This window comes from Pleurodeles waltl, chromosome 9 (assembly GCF_031143425.1).
Source record: "Pleurodeles waltl isolate 20211129_DDA chromosome 9, aPleWal1.hap1.20221129, whole genome shotgun sequence".
NCBI lineage: Eukaryota > Metazoa > Chordata > Amphibia > Caudata > Salamandridae > Pleurodeles > Pleurodeles waltl.
The window spans coordinates 1157267650-1157289425 of NC_090448.1; the positions used below are offsets into that span (position 1 = coordinate 1157267650).

The window sequence follows — 21776 nt, forward strand, 5'->3', positions numbered from 1 at the left end:
CCCCTCTATTGCACAGGCCCCTCCCTCAGCCTGTGCTCCTGCGTGCAGTGCTGTGTCTCCCTCTCCAGGAGTGTCTGTGCGGGTAATTTCTGTGCACAGAGACCGTGCTGCACGTATCTTCTCTGATGCACAGACCCCTCTCTCCGGCATGCAGCGCAGGGTCTCCCTCTGCAGCGGGCTCTCTGGGGGTGCTGCATGTGCACAGAGGCAGTGCTGCATGTCTCCCCTCTATTGCACAGGCCCCTCTCTCAGCCTGTGCTCCTGCGTGCAGTGCTGTGTCTCCCTCTCCAGGAGTGTCTGTGCGGGTAATTTCTGTGCACAGAGACCGTGCTGCACGTATCTTCTCTGATGCACAGACCCCTCTCTCCGGCATGCAGCGCAGGGTCTCCGTCTGCAGCGGGCTCTCTGTGGGTGCTGCATGTGCACAGAGGCAGTGCTGCATGTCTCCCCTCTATTGCACAGGCCCCTCCCTCAGCCTGTGCTCCTGCGTGCAGTGCTGTGTCTCCCTCTCCAGGAGTGTCTGTGCGGGTAATTTCTGTGCACAAAGACCGTGCTGCACGTATCTTCTCTGATGCACAGACCCCTCTCTCCGGCATGCAGCGCAGGGTCTCCCTCTGCAGCGGGCTCTCTGTGAGTGCTGCATGTGCACAGAGGCAGTGCTGCATGTCTCCCCTCTATTGCACAGGCCCCTCCCTCAGCCTGTGCTCCTGCGTGCAGTGCTGTGTCTCCCTCTCCAGGAGTGTCTGTGCGGGTAATTTCTGTGCACAGAGACCGTGCTGGACGTATCTTCTCTGATGCACAGACCCCTCTCTCCGGCATGCAGCGCAGGGTCTCCCTCTGCAGCGGGCTCTCTGTGGGTGCTGCATGTCTCCCCTCTATTGCACAGGCCCCTCCCTCAGCCTGTGCTCCTGCGTGCAGTGCTGTGTCTCCCTCTCCAGGAGTGTCTGTGCGGGTAATTTCTGTGCACAGAGACCGTGCTGCACGTATCTTCTCTGATGCACAGACCCCTCTCTCCGGCATGCAGCGCAGGGTCTCCCTCTGCAGCGGGCTCTCTGTGGGTGCTGCATGTGCACAGAGGCAGTGCTGCATGTCTCCCCTCTATTGCACAGGCCCCTCCCTCAGCCTGTGCTCCTGCGTGCAGTGCTGTGTCTCCCTCTCCAGGAGTGTCTGTGCGGGTAATTTCTGTGCACAGAGGCCGTGCTGCACGTATCTTCTCTGATGCACAGACCCCTCTCTCCGGCATGCAGCGCAGGGTCTCCGTCTGCAGCGGGCTCTCTGTGGGTGCTGCATGTGCACAGAGGCAGTGCTGCATGTCTCCCCTCTATTGCACAGGCCCCTCCCTCAGCCTGTGCTCCTGCGTGCAGTGCTGTGTCTCCCTCTCCAGGAGTGTCTGTGCGGGTAATTTCTGTGCACAAAGACCGTGCTGCACGTATCTTCTCTGATGCACAGACCCCTCTCTCCGGCATGCAGCGCAGGGTCTCCCTCTGCAGCGGGCTCTCTGTGAGTGCTGCATGTGCACAGAGGCAGTGCTGCATGTCTCCCCTCTATTGCACAGGCCCCTCCCTCAGCCTGTGCTCCTGCGTGCAGTGCTGTGTCTCCCTCTCCAGGAGTGTCTGTGCGGGTAATTTCTGTGCACAGAGACCGTGCTGGACGTATCTTCTCTGATGCACAGACCCCTCTCTCCGGCATGCAGCGCAGGGTCTCCCTCTGCAGCGGGCTCTCTGTGGGTGCTGCATGTCTCCCCTCTATTGCACAGGCCCCTCCCTCAGCCTGTGCTCCTGCGTGCAGTGCTGTGTCTCCCTCTCCAGGAGTGTCTGTGCGGGTAATTTCTGTGCACAGAGACCGTGCTGCACGTATCTTCTCTGATGCACAGACCCCTCTCTCCGGCATGCAGCGCAGGGTCTCCCTCTGCAGCGGGCTCTCTGTGGGTGCTGCATGTGCACAGAGGCAGTGCTGCATGTCTCCCCTCTATTGCACAGGCCCCTCCCTCAGCCTGTGCTCCTGCGTGCAGTGCTGTGTCTCCCTCTCCAGGAGTGTCTGTGCGGGTAATTTCTGTGCACAGAGGCCGTGCTGCACGTATCTTCTCTGATGCACAGACCCCTCTCTCCGGCATGCAGCGCAGGGTCTCCCTCTGCAGCGGGCTCCCTGTGGGTGCTGCATGTGCACCGAGGCAGTGCCGCACGTCTCTCCTCAGCTTCACAGACTGATCTCACCCTCTGCTCCCGCATGCAGTGCAGGGTCTCACACTGCAGCGAGCTCTGCCTCTGACTGGCTGCTCTCGGCCTGCCTGCCTCCCCGCCCCTCCTCGCACTCACTCCCAGAGCCCTGCTGATTGCCTGATCGGGCTCCTCTCCCTCCCACCCTCTCCCTCTCTCGCAGGACTGGCTCTGGCCGCAGCACTTCCGGGATCCGTCATCCCAGTCTCCCGCCGCCGATCAGCCCCACAAAGTGAAGCGGCGCTATAAGCCAGGCAGCAGCCAACCTGCCAACACTCTCTGACACTCCGTCATCCCGGAGACAGGCAGAGACAGCCCGGGCCCGGCACCGCAGCACTTTAACACTCTCCTGGGGGAGGGGCGAGCGGAGGGGGCGCCCCGGGCTTCCCTGCCTGCACCACCCAACAGAGCCAAAGTCCCCCCAAAAAACGCGCACCCGCGGTCCCTGGCGCGGAGGGGGCGGACACCCGACTGGCAGAGCTGGACTTTGCGCCCCTCCATCGCCACCCTGACCCCCCGGGCTGCAATGATTGACAGCTGGAGTGGCACAGAGCCATGCGAGCCCAGGGTGTGGGTGCATGTGGGCTGCTGACGGCTCCGCGGCTCTGACCGTCGCCTTTTAGGAGAAGTGACGATACACACATTTAATTTGCGAGCCCGTCTCCGTCACCTGGAGGGAGCAAGAAAAGAGAAAAGGAAACACCGAAAGAAGAAGGAAGGAACAGCGAAACACAATCAGGAAGAAATTCCAACTCCTGGCGGAAAACGCGCCCTGGTCTTTTGGGCTGCTTTATTTTCGTTTTGTTTTCCTGTTTTGGGGCTTTCTCGATTACTTTTTCTGTCCGCCTTGGAGAGCATGACAAGGTCGTGAGTGGATTTTGGGGGAACAGAGCGCACACGGCACCCCGTTTTCACTTTTTATCACCAGGAGTCTACCTCTAAAATCACTTTGTTTGCACTGGACTGGAGGATTTACCGTGTACTACGACGCACCCCGGAGTTCATTGGAGCGCAGGCTGATGGCGCAGAGGGTAGGTAGACCACGTCTCACCCCTCCTCCCCCGAAACAGGGTTAGTTACCCAGATAAATCCTCGGGAGGGAGGGGGCGTCCGGATAAGGGGGCTGCAGGCGCTGATGGCTGCCAGTCTGGAGAGAGATGCGTTGAGAGGCCACTTGGAAGGAGTGCGCTGGTGGCCCTCTGGCTGCCGCCGGCTCTCTCTCATCCACCCGTGCCCTGCCCGGGTCTCCTGCGCTGTTGCATGTTGTACCCACCTCTCTGTGCACTGAGACCACCCTGCTCCTGTGTGCACAGGCGAGGAGTGCAGTGTTTACATACATCCCTGCCTGAGCCTCTCTGTCTTTCTGCTTCGCCAGGGCGACCTCTTCTTACCACATGCACCGTCACCACTGAACCAGGACACGCAGAGCCACCGAGGGGATTGATTCACTCTCTGCCCCCCCCCCCCCTAATGTCCCAGCACTCCACACACGGAGACAGTCAGTCTGCATGTTTCTGTTACAGAGCACGGAGAGAGCAGTCATTGAAAAGGGGCGCTCTGCTGACCCACCCCGGCCCGGATGCGCCTGTCTCATCTCTCCCCTGTCCGAACTCTCTGTACCCCAAGATCTCCCTCGCACTGCTGCCACCGCACCCGCTTGGACTCCCACTCTGGGTACACTCTCTCCCTTGCATGTGACTTCCTGCCTCACTCTCTGCCTGCTGTCAGTGCGCACACAGAACTTTCTCTCCGTCTGGGTGTTTGTCAGGACTCGCTGCTTGTGAGAGAGTGGAGCACAGCGCCTCCACTGAAGGGAGTGCAGTGGTGACCTGTGGCTGCGTGCTGTGGTTCCAATCGTGGACGCCCCTCCCCCCACTTGTCAGTACCTGTCAATCCTGGGTGCCTGCTGCCTGCGCGCACACGGGCACTCCTCATTGTCTAGGTGCCTGCCGTAGACTCTACTGCTCCTGAGAGAGCAGGGCAGAGCACTTCCACTGAAGGGAGTGCAGTGGGGACGCTGTGGCTGCCTGGCGTGGTTCCACTGGTCGATGCCGGCTGTGGCTTCCTCCGCTCCCTTTGCACACACAGTCATTCCTCGCTGTCAAGGTGCCTGTCACAGACTCTCCTACTTCTGAGAGAGGAGGGCACGGCTTCTCCACTGAAGGGATTGCAGTGGTGACCCTGTGGCTGCCTGCTGTGGTTCCACTGGTGGACGCCCCCTCTCCCCATCTGTCAGTGCCTTTCTATCCTCTCTGCCTGCTGCATTCGCGCGCACAGGCACTCCTCTCTGTCTAGGTGCCTGTCACAGACTCTGCTACTCGCGAGAGAGCAGGGCACGGCGTCTCCACTAAAGGGAGTGCAGTGGTGACCCTGTGGCTGCCTGCTGTGGTTCCACTGGCGGACGCCCTCTCCCCCAGCTGTCTGTCACTTCCAGTCCTGTGTGCCTGCTGCCTGTGCACGCGCAGAGATTTCTCACTCTAGGTGCCTGTCTCAGCTCCTGCCACTCCTGAGAGAGGGGCAGGACACTTCCAGTGAAGAGAGTGCTGTGGTTACCCTGTGGCTGCCTGCTGTGTTTCCACTCGTGGACTCCCTCTCCCCCCATCTGCCTGTCACTTCCTATCCCGTGTGCCTGCTGCCTGGGCGCGCACAGACTTCCCTCACTGCCTGTCACTCGTGCGCGAGGAGGGCAGTGTTTCCACTGACGGGAGTGCAGCGCTGACCCCCGTGGTTGCCTTCCTGCCCTGGGTCTCCCTGCTGTTACCCTCTTCCCCCGGCTCTGTGAGTGTGTGACTCTCTCTCCCAGCTCTGTGTGTACACAGAGAGCGCCTTCATTCTGCCTCTGCCTGCCTCAGCTCCCTGACTCTCGCCTTTTCTCTGCCTCTCCAGCACATTTGACAACGGGAATCTGGGAAAGAATTCTGCTCATATTATGTTCCTGGTAACTTCCTTTTTCATTATTTTTTTTATCAATCTTGTTTTCTCCTCATTTCGTCAGGGTTATTCACTCATCGTATTTTTTTCTTTTGTTTATTCCTTTTTTTATTTTATTTTTTTTATTTAGATTTCTGCCTCTGACTCCTTTCCGCGCCCTTCTTCCATTTTATTCAATTTTTTCTCATTTTCAAGAATAAACACTTTCCGTTGCCGTTCAGCGCAACGTCTTGTTTTGTGTTTACTGTGCCCTCAGCGGCCTTTTCTGCGCTTTTCTGTTGAATGTTATTTTTCCTCCTCTGACTACCTCCGTGTATTTCTCCCCTCTGCCTCTCTCTTCTCTTTTTTTTGACAGTACGATGAGTTACCCCACTACGGGATGGACGGAGTGGGGGTGCCTACGTCGATGTACGGGGACCCCCACGCCCCCCGGCCGATCCCGCCGGTTCATCACCTCAACCACGGACCCCCGCTCCACGCCAGCCAGCACTACGGGGCCCACGCCCCCCACCCCAATGTCATGCCGAGCAGCATGGGGTCCGCTGTCAACGACGCGCTAAAGCGAGACAAGGACTCCATCTATGGGTAGGTATCCGTCTATCGATAATCGATCAGTGTTGGATTGGTGTCCTCCCCCGCCCCCAGCCCCCAACCACATGTATGTACACAGGGCATGTACTGCCATTTCCAGGGCGGGATCAGGGCTCATGTACCCAAGATCACACGGAACAGATGCTTGTGCGCTCAATATCACACTAGGCAGAGAGCCTTGTCCGCCCAAGATCACACGAGCACCCGGAGTCGCGGTCGGTGTTTAACGCAAAACACTCTTCTATTTAAAAATAGAAAAATCCGCTTTTGGTACAGCGCTTCTCCGAGCCTACAAGGAGCGCTTTGTTTACAGCGTGGGGGTGTGTAAATGGAGAACGCGTGGGGGGTTCAAGTCTTCCTATAATCAGAGGAAATGTTACACAAATTTGGACAAATAAGCTGGCATCGCGTGTGCCCTGAGTCGCGCACTTCATGTCAGGGCGCAGGCGGGGCGTTATTGCTCTATAATAAGGAAGAAACTCCCTCGAATCGAGCAAAAATACTAAAGTTGCACGCTGTAATTCCACTGAAACAAATCGGGGTGTCCTCGGAACCGGGGATGTGAATAGAAAAATACAATTAATTCAGGGCAGGAAGAGTGGATCTTGTGTTCAATATTCGAGGAGCTATAAAACAGGACTGAGATTTCTCGGGCAGAATAACATGCTTCTCGCCTCGTCCGGGGCTTCTGTCAGACTTTTAAAAAGTGTTTTTATTTTTTTAAATTATTTTTTCGAGTCTCTGAGGTGCACACTGGGAAGCTTCTGATAAAGCCGCAATGGCTGCACAGAGCCGGTATTTGGGGCCCGAGTTTAGACACAAGACGCCGATGTTTCTCTTCACTTTGCTTAGAGAGTTGCTACATAGTTGCTATAAATGCACATATATAATGTAATATAATATAATATATAAAGTTGCGCAAGATCAAGTTTCTCTGCGAACATTTACGCCGAGGCTCACACGTGCACTGCGGCGAAAATGCAGAAACGCGCTGGTGTAAAACATGTCAGATGGCATCGGCAGGTATTTTTACACGATAAACGTTTAGGGGAAGGTATTCCAAGTGTGGATTGCAGCTGGGAAATGTAACAACGCTTTTCAGGGCCGTTTTCCTGCATTATTAAAAAAAACAGCAGCTCTCCCCAAGTCTGTAGAAAGGACGAGGTTTTCCTGCGCCCGAGCCGCATTTTAAACGAGTGTTTCAAGGGCCTTCGCGTTCCTAAAATGTAAACTAATGCGGCTGCGCGCGCCGACACGCGTGTAAGTATGCGAAAATGCGTGTGTATGTATGTATACATTATAATATTCTGCTAGCAGTTCGGACGCGAGGTAGATGCACACATGTGCTCATGGCCACACCGTGTGTACTGCTCGCCCACAAACATTTAATAGGTGTGTGTCTAATGTCTGACGATTCAGTCATTTTGTTTCTGCTCGGGTGTCTGTGGTCACAAAAATATGTGTTTGAATATATTGTAAGGAATACATGCATAATGTGCTTATGACTGTGCGGGCTGCTGACGCTTCCTTGCACATATATTCACACAAATACACCTAGGTGTATTAATGTATAAATATATGTGTACTACGCGGGCAAGCTATGCATATATAAAAAGGTGCATTTATAGCGTAGCGTGTTTGTAAAGCGCACGCTTATCCGCGGGTTTCTTTGCGCTATTTGAAAATGCGCATGTAAATGCTTTTTAGGCGTATGATATCAATGTCTACATGTATATCGGTTAGCATGTACATACCTCCGGATATTGTAGGGTTCGTATGTGTATTACTACACACGGGATGGCGTGTTGATATGTATTGATATGCACAGTTGTGTGCGTGTGTATACATGTTCGTAGTTATCTATAGGCATGCATGTTTGCATCGACGCACGGAGGATACTCGTTTTCTATGTAAAGAAGATGTTTTGAATTGGGTGGTGGGTGTAATGTGGGGTCCCGGTAGGGGTGAAGCGACGTCTCCTCCTCGGAGAGAGGTGAAAGGTAAACCCGAAAGTCTGGGTGTTTGTCCGGGGTTCATGAGCCCTGAGCGCCCTGCCGGCAGGAGATGTGTGCACACACATGCACAGACACATGCACACACATACATATGCACCCAGACACACACACAAGGGCCACGGTTGTGCCCGCGGGGTTCCACTGTGCTGTTCACACCCCACACTCCCTGGCATGTGACCGTCCACCTCTGACTCCTGATGTTAACATGCTCTCTTCTCCCCGCAGACACCCGCTCTTCCCCCTCCTCGCCCTGGTCTTTGAGAAGTGTGAGCTCGCCACCTGCACCCCCCGGGAGCCCGGCGTGGCCGGGGGCGATGTCTGCTCCTCGGACTCCTTCAACGAGGACATCGCCGTGTTCGCCAAACAGGTCTCCGCCTTTTAACCCTCCCTGGCCGCAGGCTGTGCGCCCCAGACGCGCCGGCCACTTCTCGGGGGTTGTGTGCACTCCTCGTGCGCACGGCTGTAGCGCTGGCAGGCTGCTTCAGTGCGCTTGTCCGTAGGGCAGGGAGTCTCAGCACTGCATTGCCACACATCCCTCTACCCATACAATCTGCACTGAGAGAAATATAAGTCTGTTGCCATATACTTAGAACCATAACGTTTTTGTATCTATTAACGTGATTCCTATAAATCTGTTATAAATTAACGTATATAACTAGACATATCTGTGCACGTATCAGTAGATAGAAATTCACTAACGAAACGCAAAGCTCATAGTTTTACAGTTACATAATATTTTATAAAGTTATTATATATGGAATGTATAAACTGTAGCTCGATGTTACTGTATAGAAACACCTCACTGTTACGCTATGAAAAGTAGCATATTTCTATGCGCCTGTCAGTGCCGGGGTGAGATAACGCCGCATTTTCCACCAGAGTTTTGACGTTAAGTGGAGGGCGGTGTGGGGTGAGCTGATTAGCATCCTTCTACACAGCACACACCACTTTTCGGTTAATTATCCTTAAACTGGGTAATTAAAATATTTCAATATAAATCTATCGATCTATTTATCTATCTGTATATAGATAGATGTACAAAATATATAGCAGGGGGAGATTATAAATATATATATTTATATATATATATATATATATATATATATATATATATAAGTATTCTCTCTGATTCTACCACATTTTGAAAGTTAGGCGGCTGGGAACAGGCAGTCACCCGTGCAATAAAATTCTTATCTGACACTCGGTAATGAGCTAACAGGATATATTAAAGCCCTGCGTTCTCGAACCCCCCGCCCCCCATTTTTTGAATGCTTCATGTGCCACCCCTGACATTATGATTTCCCTTTTTTTCCAGGTCCGCGCAGAAAAGCCACTTTTTTCTTCGAATCCGGAACTGGACAATTTGGTAAGGATCATAAATTATATTTCTGTTCTCAGGTGAACATTTAGAGGGGGCGGGGGGGGGGGGGGTCACCTCCTGTTCCATCTGTCTGCGCCCCAGAAGCCGTTGCGTATTAAATCTTTAATTTAAAGGGATTTTAGGGAGCCCCTGCTTCGGTATCGGGTGTATTTCCCGTGCTTTCTACCCGGGTTGTTTTCTGGGGGTGGGGTGGGTGGCCGGGGGGGACTTTGAAAGAGTCTGGGCTCATTCTTATACTAAAATAACTATGGGCGGGCAGGGTAATTACTCATATGACATGGCAGGGGTCTTTTGGGGGGTGCATGGGAGTGGGGGGGGGGGAGACTGCTGAATAGGCACAACTTTTAACCCCCCTCTCCCCCACCACTTCTTACAGATGATACAGGCGATACAGGTGCTGAGGTTTCACCTCCTGGAGCTGGAGAAGGTAAGTGGGTGTTGGGGGGCGGGGAGGGTCTGTTCGTACGAGGAATTGTGCGCGTTAAAATGCGTGAAAGTTGTGGGAAAGTAGTCACTTCTCGACCGACAGCTCCGAGGATTGGATTACCCCCTCCCCACACACACACACACACACCTCTCACAGTTCGTGTCTGCAGTTTGTCATGTAATTCGCTTCTTAGCGCCCCCCCCCCCCCCCACCATGTACTGAGATGAAAGGCTCTGACCTCGCCGAGCCCCCCGTGCCCTTTAAATCCCGCTGCCCCCGAGCCCGTGTCCCGCTAATGCCGCTTTAGTAAATGTTGCCTTGGCTCCTAACCCCCAACTTTAAGCAAATAAATACCCGGGGAGAGGGGGCGGCTGCCGAGGCCCAGGGCGGCCAGATGGCTGCGGCGGAGGCCGCGCCGCCCCGTGGGAGCTGTACAGACTCCGCGCCCCGAAATACAGGCTAACGGGCCCCCGAAATAAAGGCTAACGGTGCCCCGAAATTAAGGCACGCTGTGCCCCGAAATCAAGGCTATCAGTGCCCTGAAATAAAGGCTGTCAGTGCCCTGAAATAAAGGCTCACTGTGCCTCGAAATAAAGGCTAACGGTGCCCCGAAATAAAGGCACACTGTGCCCCGAAAAAAAGGCTGTCAGTGCCCTGAAATAAAGGCTGTCAGTGCCCTGAAATACAGGCTAACCGTGTCTCGAAATAAAGATTCCCCATGCCCCGAAATACAGACTCTCCTTGCCCTGAAATAAAGGCACCCTGTGCCCTGAAATAAAGGCTGTCCATGCCCTGAAATAAAGGCTGACTTTGCCCCGATATACAGGATAACTGTGCCCCGAAATAAAGGCTAACGGTGCCCCGAAATAAAGGCTATCAGTGCCCTGAAATAAAGGCTGTCAGTGCCCTGAAATACAGGCTAACCGTGTCTCGAAATACAGGCTGTCCATGCCCTGAAATAAAGGCTGACTGTGCCCCGAGATACAGGATAACCGTGCCCCGAAATACAGGCTGTCCGTGCCCTGAAATACAGGCTGTCGTGCCAAGAAATACAGAGTCCAAAGCCTCAAAATACAGGCTAACCGTGTTACACAATCCAGACTCCATCCACCTCGAAATATAGGATTCCATTGGCCAGACATACAGGCTAACCGTGCCCCGAAGAGCGGGCCCCCAGGGCCCAGACATACAGGCTAACCGTGCCCCGAAGAGCGGGCCCCCAGTGCCCAGACATACAGGCAGGCTTTGTACGGCGTCCCCGGCTCCCCTTGTTGGTGAGTACAGGCTTCCCCGGGTCAAAATGATAGCCTGTGTGTGTCCAGAAATACGAGGGCCTCGTGCAAACAAATACAGGTTATCCAGCAAGGCAGGCCCGGGATGTTCGGCTGTACAGGCTCGAGAGAGGGCCACGGAATGGACATTACAGGCGTTTGTGAGGTTGTGTGCCCTCTCCATAGCCGACCTGACCCTCTGTGCAAGCTCCAGAGGGGGCCCTAGGGCTCCAGCGAAGTTTAGTACCGGCCCAGAGAGGGCCACTAACTCCAGGGGAGGGCCTTTATAGGCTGTGAAGTAGGCAAACTCCACAGGCTGTTTACACCAGCTCTGACAGCAGGCTGTGTATGCTAGAGAGAGGCCTGTACCATCTCCAGAGAAGGCCCCTGCAGGTCCTATACCAGCTGCAAAGAGGTCAGGGTACCTGCACCCGGAAGTGCCCGTGCATACCCCACAGACGGCCTACACCAGCTTCACATAATTCAAGGTATTGATACCCCGGAAGTGTCTGTGCATGCTCCACAGAGGTACTGCTGCAAAGAGGTCAAGGTACCTGCACCCGGAAGTGCCCGTGCATGCCCCACAGCGGTCCTATACCAGCTGCAAAGAGGTCAAGATACCTGCACCCGGAAGTGCCCGTGCATGCTCCACAGAGGTCTCGTGAGCATACCCAGAGCACACGATGCTTCCCCGCCACCGGCCATGCCTGCCTCTCCCTTCCGGCCCTCAGTGGCTAGCGAGTGCGGAGCAAATGGTTCCCCTGGCCGGTGCTTGATTTGTAAAATACAGAAACATTCAGAGTTAATTGGGCTGTTGGTCCCGGTGCCGCTGCACCTGCCGCACCCCTGCCAGCTGCGCTCCCGCCGGCCCTGCTCTTCCTCTCACAGCCAGCCCTCCTCTTCCTCTCCCATCCAGCCGCGTTCCTTGCATTTCTGCACCCCAGGGCTTGTCCCACATTGGTGCCACCTTTCCGTGGAGATGAAGAACACACGCAGCCGCCTCTGCTACTGCCTCGCGCTCAACCTTTAGGCCCCTTAAATATATAGTTTATGTTTAAGAAGATTCTATACGTCCTCTCTTTCCTTCCCATCTTAGTTTGTTTTTTTCTTTATCTGCGTTTTTTCCTTTCTCAGTTTCTTTTGGTTTCACTTTGTTTTTGTTTCTTTTTGCCCATTTTCCTCATCACTTCTTTCTTCCTTTCATTTTCTTTTTCACTCCTTCGCTCGTCTCTTTTCTCTCTTTTTTTTAATTTCATCCAGCTGTCGTTTCTTATCCAAAAATCTCACTGCTCCAACCTCCTCCCCCAGGTCCACGAGTTGTGTGACAACTTTTGCCACCGGTATATCAGCTGCTTGAAAGGGAAAATGCCCATCGACCTGGTGATTGACGAGCGGGAAGGCAGCTCCAAATCCGACCACGAGGAGCTCTCGGGGTCCTCGACCAACCTGGCGGACCACGTAAGTGATGGATTTACGGCCTGTTTACGGCCCCTTGTTTACTGCTGTAAATCGCGGACGGTGACAGAGTCTCAGCCGCGCTGCGCGCTCGCTTTCTCCTGCTTTCGGCGGAATCTGTGTTTACGCGTTTACGCCAGTCTTGTGCGCTGGATTCGGGCTGCAGAACCGCGGGCCTGGGATGCGCATTTGTCATTTAGTGCAAGTGATATCGGCGCCAAAGTTTGCGGGTTGTATTTATTTAGTTTCTTTTGGAATTGGCCCGCGAGGGAGAGAGGGCCTGGCGAGGCAGCCTTTGTGCAATTAGGGTGACATAAGTAGTGCTCCATAAAAGTGCTCAGTGGCAGCGGCGTGACGCGGTGCCAAGCGCCGCGAGCATCTCCCAGTACAAGTTCTTAACCTTTCATGAAATGGTAATTAGCAATGCATTGTGGGAAGCGGGAGCAGCATGGCGGCTTTCCCTAGGTGAGTCACTGTCTCCTACAGGCGCCAGCGCCCCTGAGGTCCCAGGACATGCGCGGCGCTCCGCGGATCTCCGCGGGTCTCGTACCCGGTTTTCGCAGCTTTTGATTTCGCTGGTCCTGGGTTGCGCCCGGACTGGTCCCACTGTTCGCGAACCTCACTGATTGTGATCGTGTTAAACTAGAAAATAACAAAACGCAGATATCTCAGGAGGTTGTAGCTATTGTGTCTGTGTGTGTCTCCTGTGAACCGAGGCAGTGCTGATCAGCGATTATTTATACGAGCAATGCTCCCAGCGGGTTGGGGATTTGCACATTTTGACTCAATTGAATGCTTAAAGTGAATGTAACAGTTTTTCCAGCAGTTGCAATATTAATGTACTGCAATAGTTGTGAGTGTTTAAGCGGGAGGTGTAAATTTTCCAATTAAATTGATGAAAGCGCCCAAGTGCTCCCCGGTTCCGCACACTGGGTAGATACTGAAATCTAAGGAAATAATCCTCCTTTCATGTGCTAGTTACACGTCCAACAAGCATCTTCCAAATAATAGCTTGTATTGCGAATTTAATGTGGTTAAAAAAAAATAACTATATTTTGCTTCGCTTGCGCGTAAAGTAAACCATTTACATTTTGTAGTGAAATTTCTGTTCTGACTTAGGTCTTCAGTATCTGTTGAGGAACGCACATTTTTTATATTTACTGTATGTTTTTGTCAACATGTTGCGCGCAGATGAAAATGTGCAGGAAGTAGAAAATATGTTGGAAAACATTGTGTTATAGGAGGATATCTGTTAGTACGTTATAGGCAATGTGTTCTCCAATAATTCAAATGGTGGTTTTTGCAGGGCGCACCACGTGCAGATTCGGGCCGTGGTTCTTAGATTGTAAAATACGTTTTTAAATATTCCTCAAGTCAATGGCAGCGGCTGTGTGTAAAAACATACTAGAATTTATTTTAGAAAATAAAACAAGAAAATTAAACATAAGGTAAATAGCATTTTTAATTGCACTGATACAACTACCAATTTAATGTTATTTTTAAAATGAAAATGTTCATGGTTTTCGGGGGTACGTATTATATAATTCTGGAAGCTGGCAACGGAGACGGCTAATGTTTGCGCCGGGGAGATTAGGTAGGGGAGCTTGTGTCGAGGCAGGGCAGATGGCAAACGCACAAGCCAATTTGCTGTGCCCTCTTGTAAAATTTAAATACAGGCGCAATAATAGGAGAGGGTTGCATGGGGCTAGCTGTTCGGTAATTTGGCAACTATTATCTGTCTCAAAAGACGGTCGCCCACGGCCTTTGCAGCCTTTCCCCCCATGCAACGCCCTCCACAGCACCCGCATGAATATGCCATCCATGAACCCTGCGCTGGTTTGGGTACCACCTCGCTGCGTACTGCAATTTAAAGCTTTTTGTTTCAAGGACACTGGAGTTAAATCATTTTAGGGGATCCCCCCTGCTATTTGTTTTGAAAAGACACAATAATGTGTGCAGCCAGGACTCCAACTGGGGGCTGAAGAGCCGTATTTATATGTACGCGCCGTGATATGTGAATCTTGGCGCTGTACTTGTAAACTGGATCTTTTCTGCCTCCTTGTAAATGATCATTTTTGTGTGCTGACTGTGCGTGTCATAAAGGGTGGTAAAAATCATGTGTAATCCATGTGTTCAACTCCTAGGTGTTAGTATCACAAAGGAGACACATGGTGGAACAGAAAATGTGGGCACATGAGTGCTTTTGTCAACATGCAAATGTAGCCAATTTGAAACCCTGGCACATTTTTTTCCATTTGCTCTGATATGCATATTTAATATGAGGCCTGGGGCCGAAAGCTCATTTGGCGAAACTTGCTGTAGGCCGGAATGAGAGCGAACTTGTGTTTTGTTGTGTTACGTGGTGTGTATCGCACACTCTACAGATAGACCACTCTCTGGGCTTAGAGTTCTGCTCATGTGGCTCCTGCAAAGAAACCCCAGAATTGCTGGGGATAGGTATGCAAAAAGGTTTTGAGGGTCTATACCAACAGCATTTCCATCAGGATCCCTCAGTTGGGCCGCTCCTGTTCGCCGTTGAGTCTTCCTTCGCGGTTGTGTTTGCGCGGGGAGCGGTGTAGACATTTTAGCTGATTGGGCTGTGAGTAATGACAGCTAAAAAGACATATACTTTAATGTGTTGTGTGCTGGGGTATTCCCTTGTGCAGGTGACAGTTTGGTGACAGAAGGCTGACACCCCAAAACACATACGCCACTTCACTTATTAAACGGTGTCAAACTGTATCAGCGTGAGCGGGAAGGATGGGTGCCCAGGATGCTCAATAGTAATAACAGAGTTTTGAGTTTCGCAAGTGCAAAATTTATCAGGAAGTTAAAGTACTGATTGGAGCCGCACAGCACATTTGTGGCTGACGTCTTTAAAGTCCCTTACTCCTCAATTTGGTGAGGATTTAGAATATCGCCACCACCCATCAAGCGTTGGGACTTTTTCCAAGTAGGCAGGGTTTTTGATGACATTTTTAACCTTATGTAATAACACCAGATAAAGATTTGAGCTTCAGCTGTTTCCTAAATCTTGTGGACTTTTGCTTTTGAGCTGGGTTTGTGTTCTCAGATTGGACCATAACATTATTGTCAACAGTAACAATATTATTGCTGAGGTATATTGGCTACTTCTATCTTAACTATCAAATAGCAGGTTTTATAATTATGCAGCTATTTTATCACTTTCATATTGTAGGCAGAGTGGGTTGAGGGTAAACGCCGGTCTGTATGGTGGCCACCCAAACCGCAGAGCCCTCTCACAGGCTCCGCGCGCCTATCACCGGTGAACCTAGTTTTCCGTTCACTTTCCATGTAGTAGCGCTTTGTGGTTGAGTTGTCTGCGATGCTACTCTCAGTGAGTAACACAATTATTTATTTTTTATACTCAGAGCTAGGACAGCCTCACAGATTTCTAGCAGTTGGGAATAATAGCATTTTGCTCCTACCTGTCAAGCAGATCTTCCTGTGCTCCCCATGGGAGGCCCCGTTGAGCTTCAATCTAGCGGCCTGCAGGTGGCGCATGAATATCCACAGCCGACACATGAAGTTGCCGCAGAATGCTATTTATCTAGTTACTTATTTAGGAGTTTTGTGTAGCACCACACGCTGCCAGGGTCACTTCAGAGTGCTGAAAGAAAAGCTTACAGATTAATCAAGAAAACAAGGAAATAGAGGGTTCCGCCAGTTACGGGCAATGGTCGCAGAACCAGCATTCATCAGTCACTCCACTTCACGAGATAGAAGTCTCGTCAATGCCTTCGATGAATAATTCAGTTTTCAAGAGGTTTCTGAAGTGCAGGTAGTTAGAAGCGAAGGGCAGAACTTTCCTGAAACAATCCTAAAAAACACCACCAGGCCGAAACATATTTGCGGTTACGCTAAGCACCACAGGCGGTCAGTATCTAGCGTGGTTGGTTTACACTACCTTGGACTTAGCTGCTGGTTCATGTCCAGTGGCTGCTTCAGCTTCCCAGAACTTGGTACCTTCCTTGCAGGACAAGATATATTTTTACAAATTAGATTTTTAATGTGTAGAAGTATTTTATTTTCTGTTTCTCGAGAATTCTAGATGAAGCGTGCAGCTTATCTTGAACATACAGTGGTTAGCAAAAAGTGTAGCGTAAAAGTTTTACCACTCCTACAGTACGTTACAATTAAATAATGTAATCTTATGGAGCTGTTCGCAGTGTGTGATCTTTTAATAATTATTCACCTTCTTGTATGTAGAACTGCAAAACTATGCGCTGCCCACGAGAGTATTTCAAATGTGCATTTTTGCTGTATTTCCATTTGTCTTCATAATTTTTAAGGGCACAGGGGCTCTAGATGGGAGTGTGCTTTTCAGCACTTACTGCTGTCTCAGTCAGTTGGTATCGTAGTATGCTTTGGTGCCTTCTTATGTTTGCGAACGATATTTAGGACACAATATTTATGTTAGCCGATATTCTGACTATGATATTCTGGTACCATGCTGTCAGTAGGTGTAGGGCCCTTTCCCATAATTTCATTGTTTTCTATAACATTTCTCTGAAAACCAGGACCACAGTTGTAGAACTGGAGGCGCGCAGCAGTGCCGGGATGGTGGGAATCAAAGGCAGGGCAGTGTATTGTTGGTTTAGGAAATACCACAAGGGCAGCATGTTAGCAGAAGCCAAGAGAGAAGGGGAGCACATTCTGCAGGAGCCGGACTCCCAAGCATGGAAAATACCAGATTCACATCTCGTTACTTTGCCGGTGCACTTGTTGCGGTCTTGTGCAAACGTCTGCATGGTCTTACTTTGTTTTTTTTCTTCTTTTTGTTCAGTCAGTGTGTTTCGATATGTTCATAACCTTGCCTTAAACTGAATGGTGTAAAATGCGTTCATTGAAGTCCATTCCATATTAATTAAAAACAGAAGATCCTTTCCAGTATTGGTGTTTGGTCACTTACTCACTTACGGGGTAACTGGTTTATGCTGTGTTAGTAATTCAGTTTTTCAAATTGCGTGCCTGTTTTTTTTTGTGTATATATTTTCTATTAGCTTACACTTTTGTGCAACGTTTTTGGGCGTGCGCGCGCTGAAATCCAGCCAGAGCAGAAAAGCAGGCTTGCATGTCGAAGCTTGCGGAGACCTGGGTGGCTGGAGGGAACAATATTTTGTTAGTCATTGGAAACCCTCTGACTTGGCAGGTCCAAGGTGCCGTAGTGGCAGGTGGTTTAACTTTACATGCGTCAGTGTGTTTCAAAACTTTGATTTAAATACTCGGCACAAATGCCCTATTGATTGGTTTAGAAAAAAGTAATATATACATATATGCGTGTGACGTGTCCCAGAAGTGTCAGGAATTCTTACTGTTACTCCAGTGTATCTGGAGAGTGAAGGTGGAGGGGAGAGTGCGAAGCCTATGTGTGTTTTTTTAAATATTCAGAACACTTAATGTCTTTCCTTTAACTAGCGCTGGGTAGAAGACACTCCTTTTGGAGCTCGCAGTCTTTCCTTGTATGCCTGGGTTCAGAATAAAATTGTCGCAGCACGGAAATTAAAACCTTATATCACTCTGCCTGAGGACGGGGAGTGATGTGGAATTTTTGGAGAACTCAGTTGTGGAAAACAGAAATTCAATAAACATGTTCAAAATTCTAATGCTACAAATTATGCGGGAAAGGAATTGTTGGAAAGGGTATTATAATAGACACCCATATTCCAAAGGGTACGAACACAGACGAAGAAGTCAGCTTCTCAGAAGTAATGTGCTTTTTGAGAGAAATTTAATAGAAGACTGGGAGGTGGTGAGAGAGGAGGTGATGTTCAGAGGAGGGAGAGACTTCACAGTCACATTAGAATATTTTTTTCTTTCTCACAAATACTAGTGATTGTGTAAAGCAACTGCCTGTCAGAAGAGGTGAAGGCTAAAACTGTAAGAACTTTTAAAAATGGAAAGAGATAGATTTACATAATATGAGTGAAAATGAATGATTCAATCCAAAAGCTATGTAGGCTCTGGAAGTCAATGTTTGGAAGGCAATAGGCCTAAAAGCTGGTCTCAGACGTTCCTTCCCACTGTGATATTCAGTGTCCCTCTGGTGCTTAACTCATCCTTGAGTTATGTGTGAGGAATGAAGGAAGGCAGAGTAGTTTAAAACCTCACCTCTACTCCAAGCCAAATAAGTCAAGCTAAATTAGATTTTTGGTACGCCCCATTTCCCTATTGAGAGTTACTTTAGATATATATGTCCCGCCGCAGTTCCCCGGCAGTGTTTAGGATGTTTTATACTGTAATACCGTCGAACGGCTGCCTTCCAGGGCATTAACAGTGAAATATTACCAGCGAGATCGAGCCGTTACGGATATTGCTGTAATACCTGAGGTCAAACGCTGAGGGTGTCGTTGTATAATCAAGAAGCGGTTCCAGTCCCGCGGGCCGCATTTGGCTGCAAATGCCCAAAAAAATAGAAACCAATGGCTGCTTCTTTTATTTACGTACTCTAATTTTTTCATGCGAGAAATGATGGTCGATAACGAGAGATGGCGCGCGGGGAATTATACCCAAACTGCTGTTTCAGAGCGAAGGCACCAACATCTGGCAGCAGACACTAAAAAAATACAACTTGGATGTTCAGTTTGAATGTCAGGAATATCAAGTAGTGTTTTGGAGTATACATATGTCCTTTGAAGATGGTGGCAACTCACTGAAAAATTAAATGGAATGGGTCAGTGCTGGTGTTAGCCAAGAGACATGTAGGTGCGTAACCTCAGCGGGTTTTGTGCGTCTGATCATTCAAGCGCAGGGTTGCAGGGAGTGTTCTGTGTGTTTGACTCTGCGGATTGTTGGGCTGCAGGGGGAATGTTGTGTTGTGTCAATATTGGGCTGAATAGATATTGTGTAATTTAATCTGTAAAGCTGTAAGGAGATGCTGTGCAGTGTGAACCATAGAAAATGTTGGGTTGCATAAGGATGTTTTGCTGTAGGTAGATATGTTGTTGTTTGACTCATGGGGAGTGTTGGATTTCAGGGAGATGACCTATGTGAAGCATCAGCAACGTTAGGTTGGCGGGCGATGTTGTGGTGTTTGAAAAGTCATTGGTCGTTTACACCCAAACCTTCTGAGACTAAATATTGTCACCTGTACTTTTGTTTAATGTAGCTGTTGCAAACAGCAGTAGACCCATTTTACTCTGTTACGTGGTTCATTTGCTGCTATTTTGAGCCCTTAAAACAATAAATGTGTCTTTTAGTTCTTTCATGTCAATTCATATTTACATATTCAAAATACCACATTTAGCATACACCCACTTAGACACCCACAGTTAGGCTATTTGGTGGGGCAGCCTTTGTGTCAATGTCTGCTAGTGGTTTGGGGACCATTTTGGTAAAACCAGCCACAATCCACCTAGCAGGTGAGCGTTATCCCTCTGAGCAGGAGCTGTGTCACCCCCAAAAGAGTTGTGAGAGGGTCGAAATCTGCATGTATTGGGTTAAAGGAGGCTCTGTAGAAGCAAGGCAGCCAAAACGTGATATGTTTGGGTCACCAAAAATAGTTTTTTGGTGTCACCCATGAGAAAAAGTGGTGCGCGTACTTAGAAAGTGGTTCTGAGCAGACCAACTTCCCTCTGGTGGGGTGAGATGCTGTGGAGTAGGGCAGGACTGAATGACTACAGTCTCACCTCATTAGTGGGCTCTTTAGGAGTGCAGTCTCAGTGCAGAACGAGGAGACTCTTGGGAAAGGTCCAGCCACCACAGTGAACGGACGTCACCCTGGTGATGGGACCGGAAGTGGGGTGGATGGGTACAATCTCAGACGGTGACAGTGATATATGCTTTGTGGTTTCAAACAGGGATGAAACCCTACCCAGTAAAGAGATCCTTTTATCTGTAAATCTACCACTTTAAAGTGTTTGAAACACATAACGTAGAAACAGATCCGTCAGTGACATCTCTTGGCGCTAGGAAGACAAAGGGATATAACACACCATCATGGACATGATACTTATTCGTGGCAATAAAGTAGGATTTTTGTCCTCAGAAGCCGTGGAAGATAGTTCTGCAATGATGGAACCGATGCCAAGAAAGACCGGCCACCAAGTTCATAGAAAGAGGGGTGGTACCAGGATCTCATTGTTGGAATATCGTCTGATATAAACAAAGTCTAAAAAAATATCAACCAGTTGGAGTTAATCATATAAAATCCATACCCAATTGTACAATATGTTTGCAAACAAAATTTAGGATGTAGTATTTACTGCAGACACGATTCCATATTCTGACATAGTACCTTGGAGGAAGGGAGAAGTCTTGAAGGAGAGCTTGGGACCCGCCTGGCAAAGACTTGCTTCAGATGAGAAATATCAAGTGAATCCACAGGTCTACAGGGTAGACTTGAAAAACAGCATTTGGGGAGATTGTCGCTCTCGTGCCCGTTTGAGGTTTCCACTCTTATTTTTCTGTCCTGTAAGCAGCAAGAGGTTTAGCCGCACGACTCCATATTTTGCGCCTCGATGCACGGTCACATGACGCGTCTTCCTCTGATAAGGATCTGCGCCTTGAGCCATCATCTATAGGGTCGAAAGTGAATTTTCACTAACATTCTCCACATTAAAAGAATCTGCAGAAACGTAAAAAAATATGCATGAACATGGAGTGGACCATTACAATTTCGTGAAAAATTAGTAGGGAAATTTTAAAGGCGACCCCAAAAGTGCTATCCCCCATTCTGTCTCTCACACTTTTTTTTTTTATAGAACAATACTTACAGGATAGACTCAGACCTGAGTTTGAAAGAAGGCAGGACTGGAACAACTGACTCAATTTGCCTGGTTTGCTGAAATCCAGTTCGTTTTTTTAGTTAATTCAAACTGGAAACATTTAGGGCTATCTCTTCAGTTTGTGAAGTGGGCCTTTCGAAGTGTAAATCTACATGTGAAGTTAATTTGCCTGGATGTGTTTTTTTGCCTCCTGTGGGCCTCCAAGTCGTTGAACCATTTGGTGAGAAAAACTTGGTATGGTAGTATGGGGAGAAGATGAGCACATTTCACCCCGAGGAGCCAGGGTGCAAAATGATTTTTATTTAACAAAAATTACCATAAATTAATACACAAGGTTTGTGAACTGGTAATATAAGTTCGATAACGTCATTCAGAAAAGCAAGAATTGCTGGAGAAATGTGTGTGCAAATCGAGCGCACCCCACTCTATGGAGCCATGCTGCACCTGAAATTGGTGTATTTGTTTCTTGAAAAAAAGTCACATTTTGTATACAGTTCATAAACTAGTTTGTGAACCTTTTCAATTCATCAACCAGGCTTCCAGCTTCACAATTGCTTGATAAAAAGTGTAAAACTCCTTCCAAAGATAGGGTGTACAAGTGAACGGATGGATGCTGTCTAGAAGAGGACAGAAACCCCCAGACACAAGGGATGCTGAGGGGCCAAAAGCCCACTGGGCATGTCTGAAGGTCATTCCCTGCAGACTCTTGGGCAGGGAAACTGGGCGCAGAGAGTAACCAAAG

At 49.6% G+C, this 21776-nt stretch overlaps 1 protein-coding gene across 19 annotated transcripts in view; it reads left to right on the plus strand.

Moving 5' to 3' along the window:
- The first annotated feature begins 2398 nt into the window (after nt 1-2398).
- Nucleotides 2399-21776, plus strand: part of MEIS2 (Meis homeobox 2) — a 299653-nt gene continuing 280275 nt past the window's right edge. For 3 of the 19 annotated variants that reach the window (XM_069209020.1, XM_069209017.1, XM_069209019.1), the window contains exons 1-6: nt 3104-3247; nt 5503-5732; nt 7979-8120; nt 9069-9119; nt 9511-9561; nt 12141-12290. In XM_069209020.1, coding sequence (XP_069065121.1) covers nt 3236-3247; nt 5503-5732; nt 7979-8120; nt 9069-9119; nt 9511-9561; nt 12141-12290 — 636 coding nt within the window. In that variant the 5' untranslated portion in view covers nt 3104-3235. Of the gene's footprint in view, nt 3248-3942; nt 5155-5502; nt 5733-7978; nt 8121-9068; nt 9120-9510; nt 9562-12140; nt 12291-21776 lie in introns of those variants that run through there. The other 16 variants (XM_069209015.1, XM_069209016.1, XM_069209022.1 and 13 more) reach the window with 13 other exon arrangements.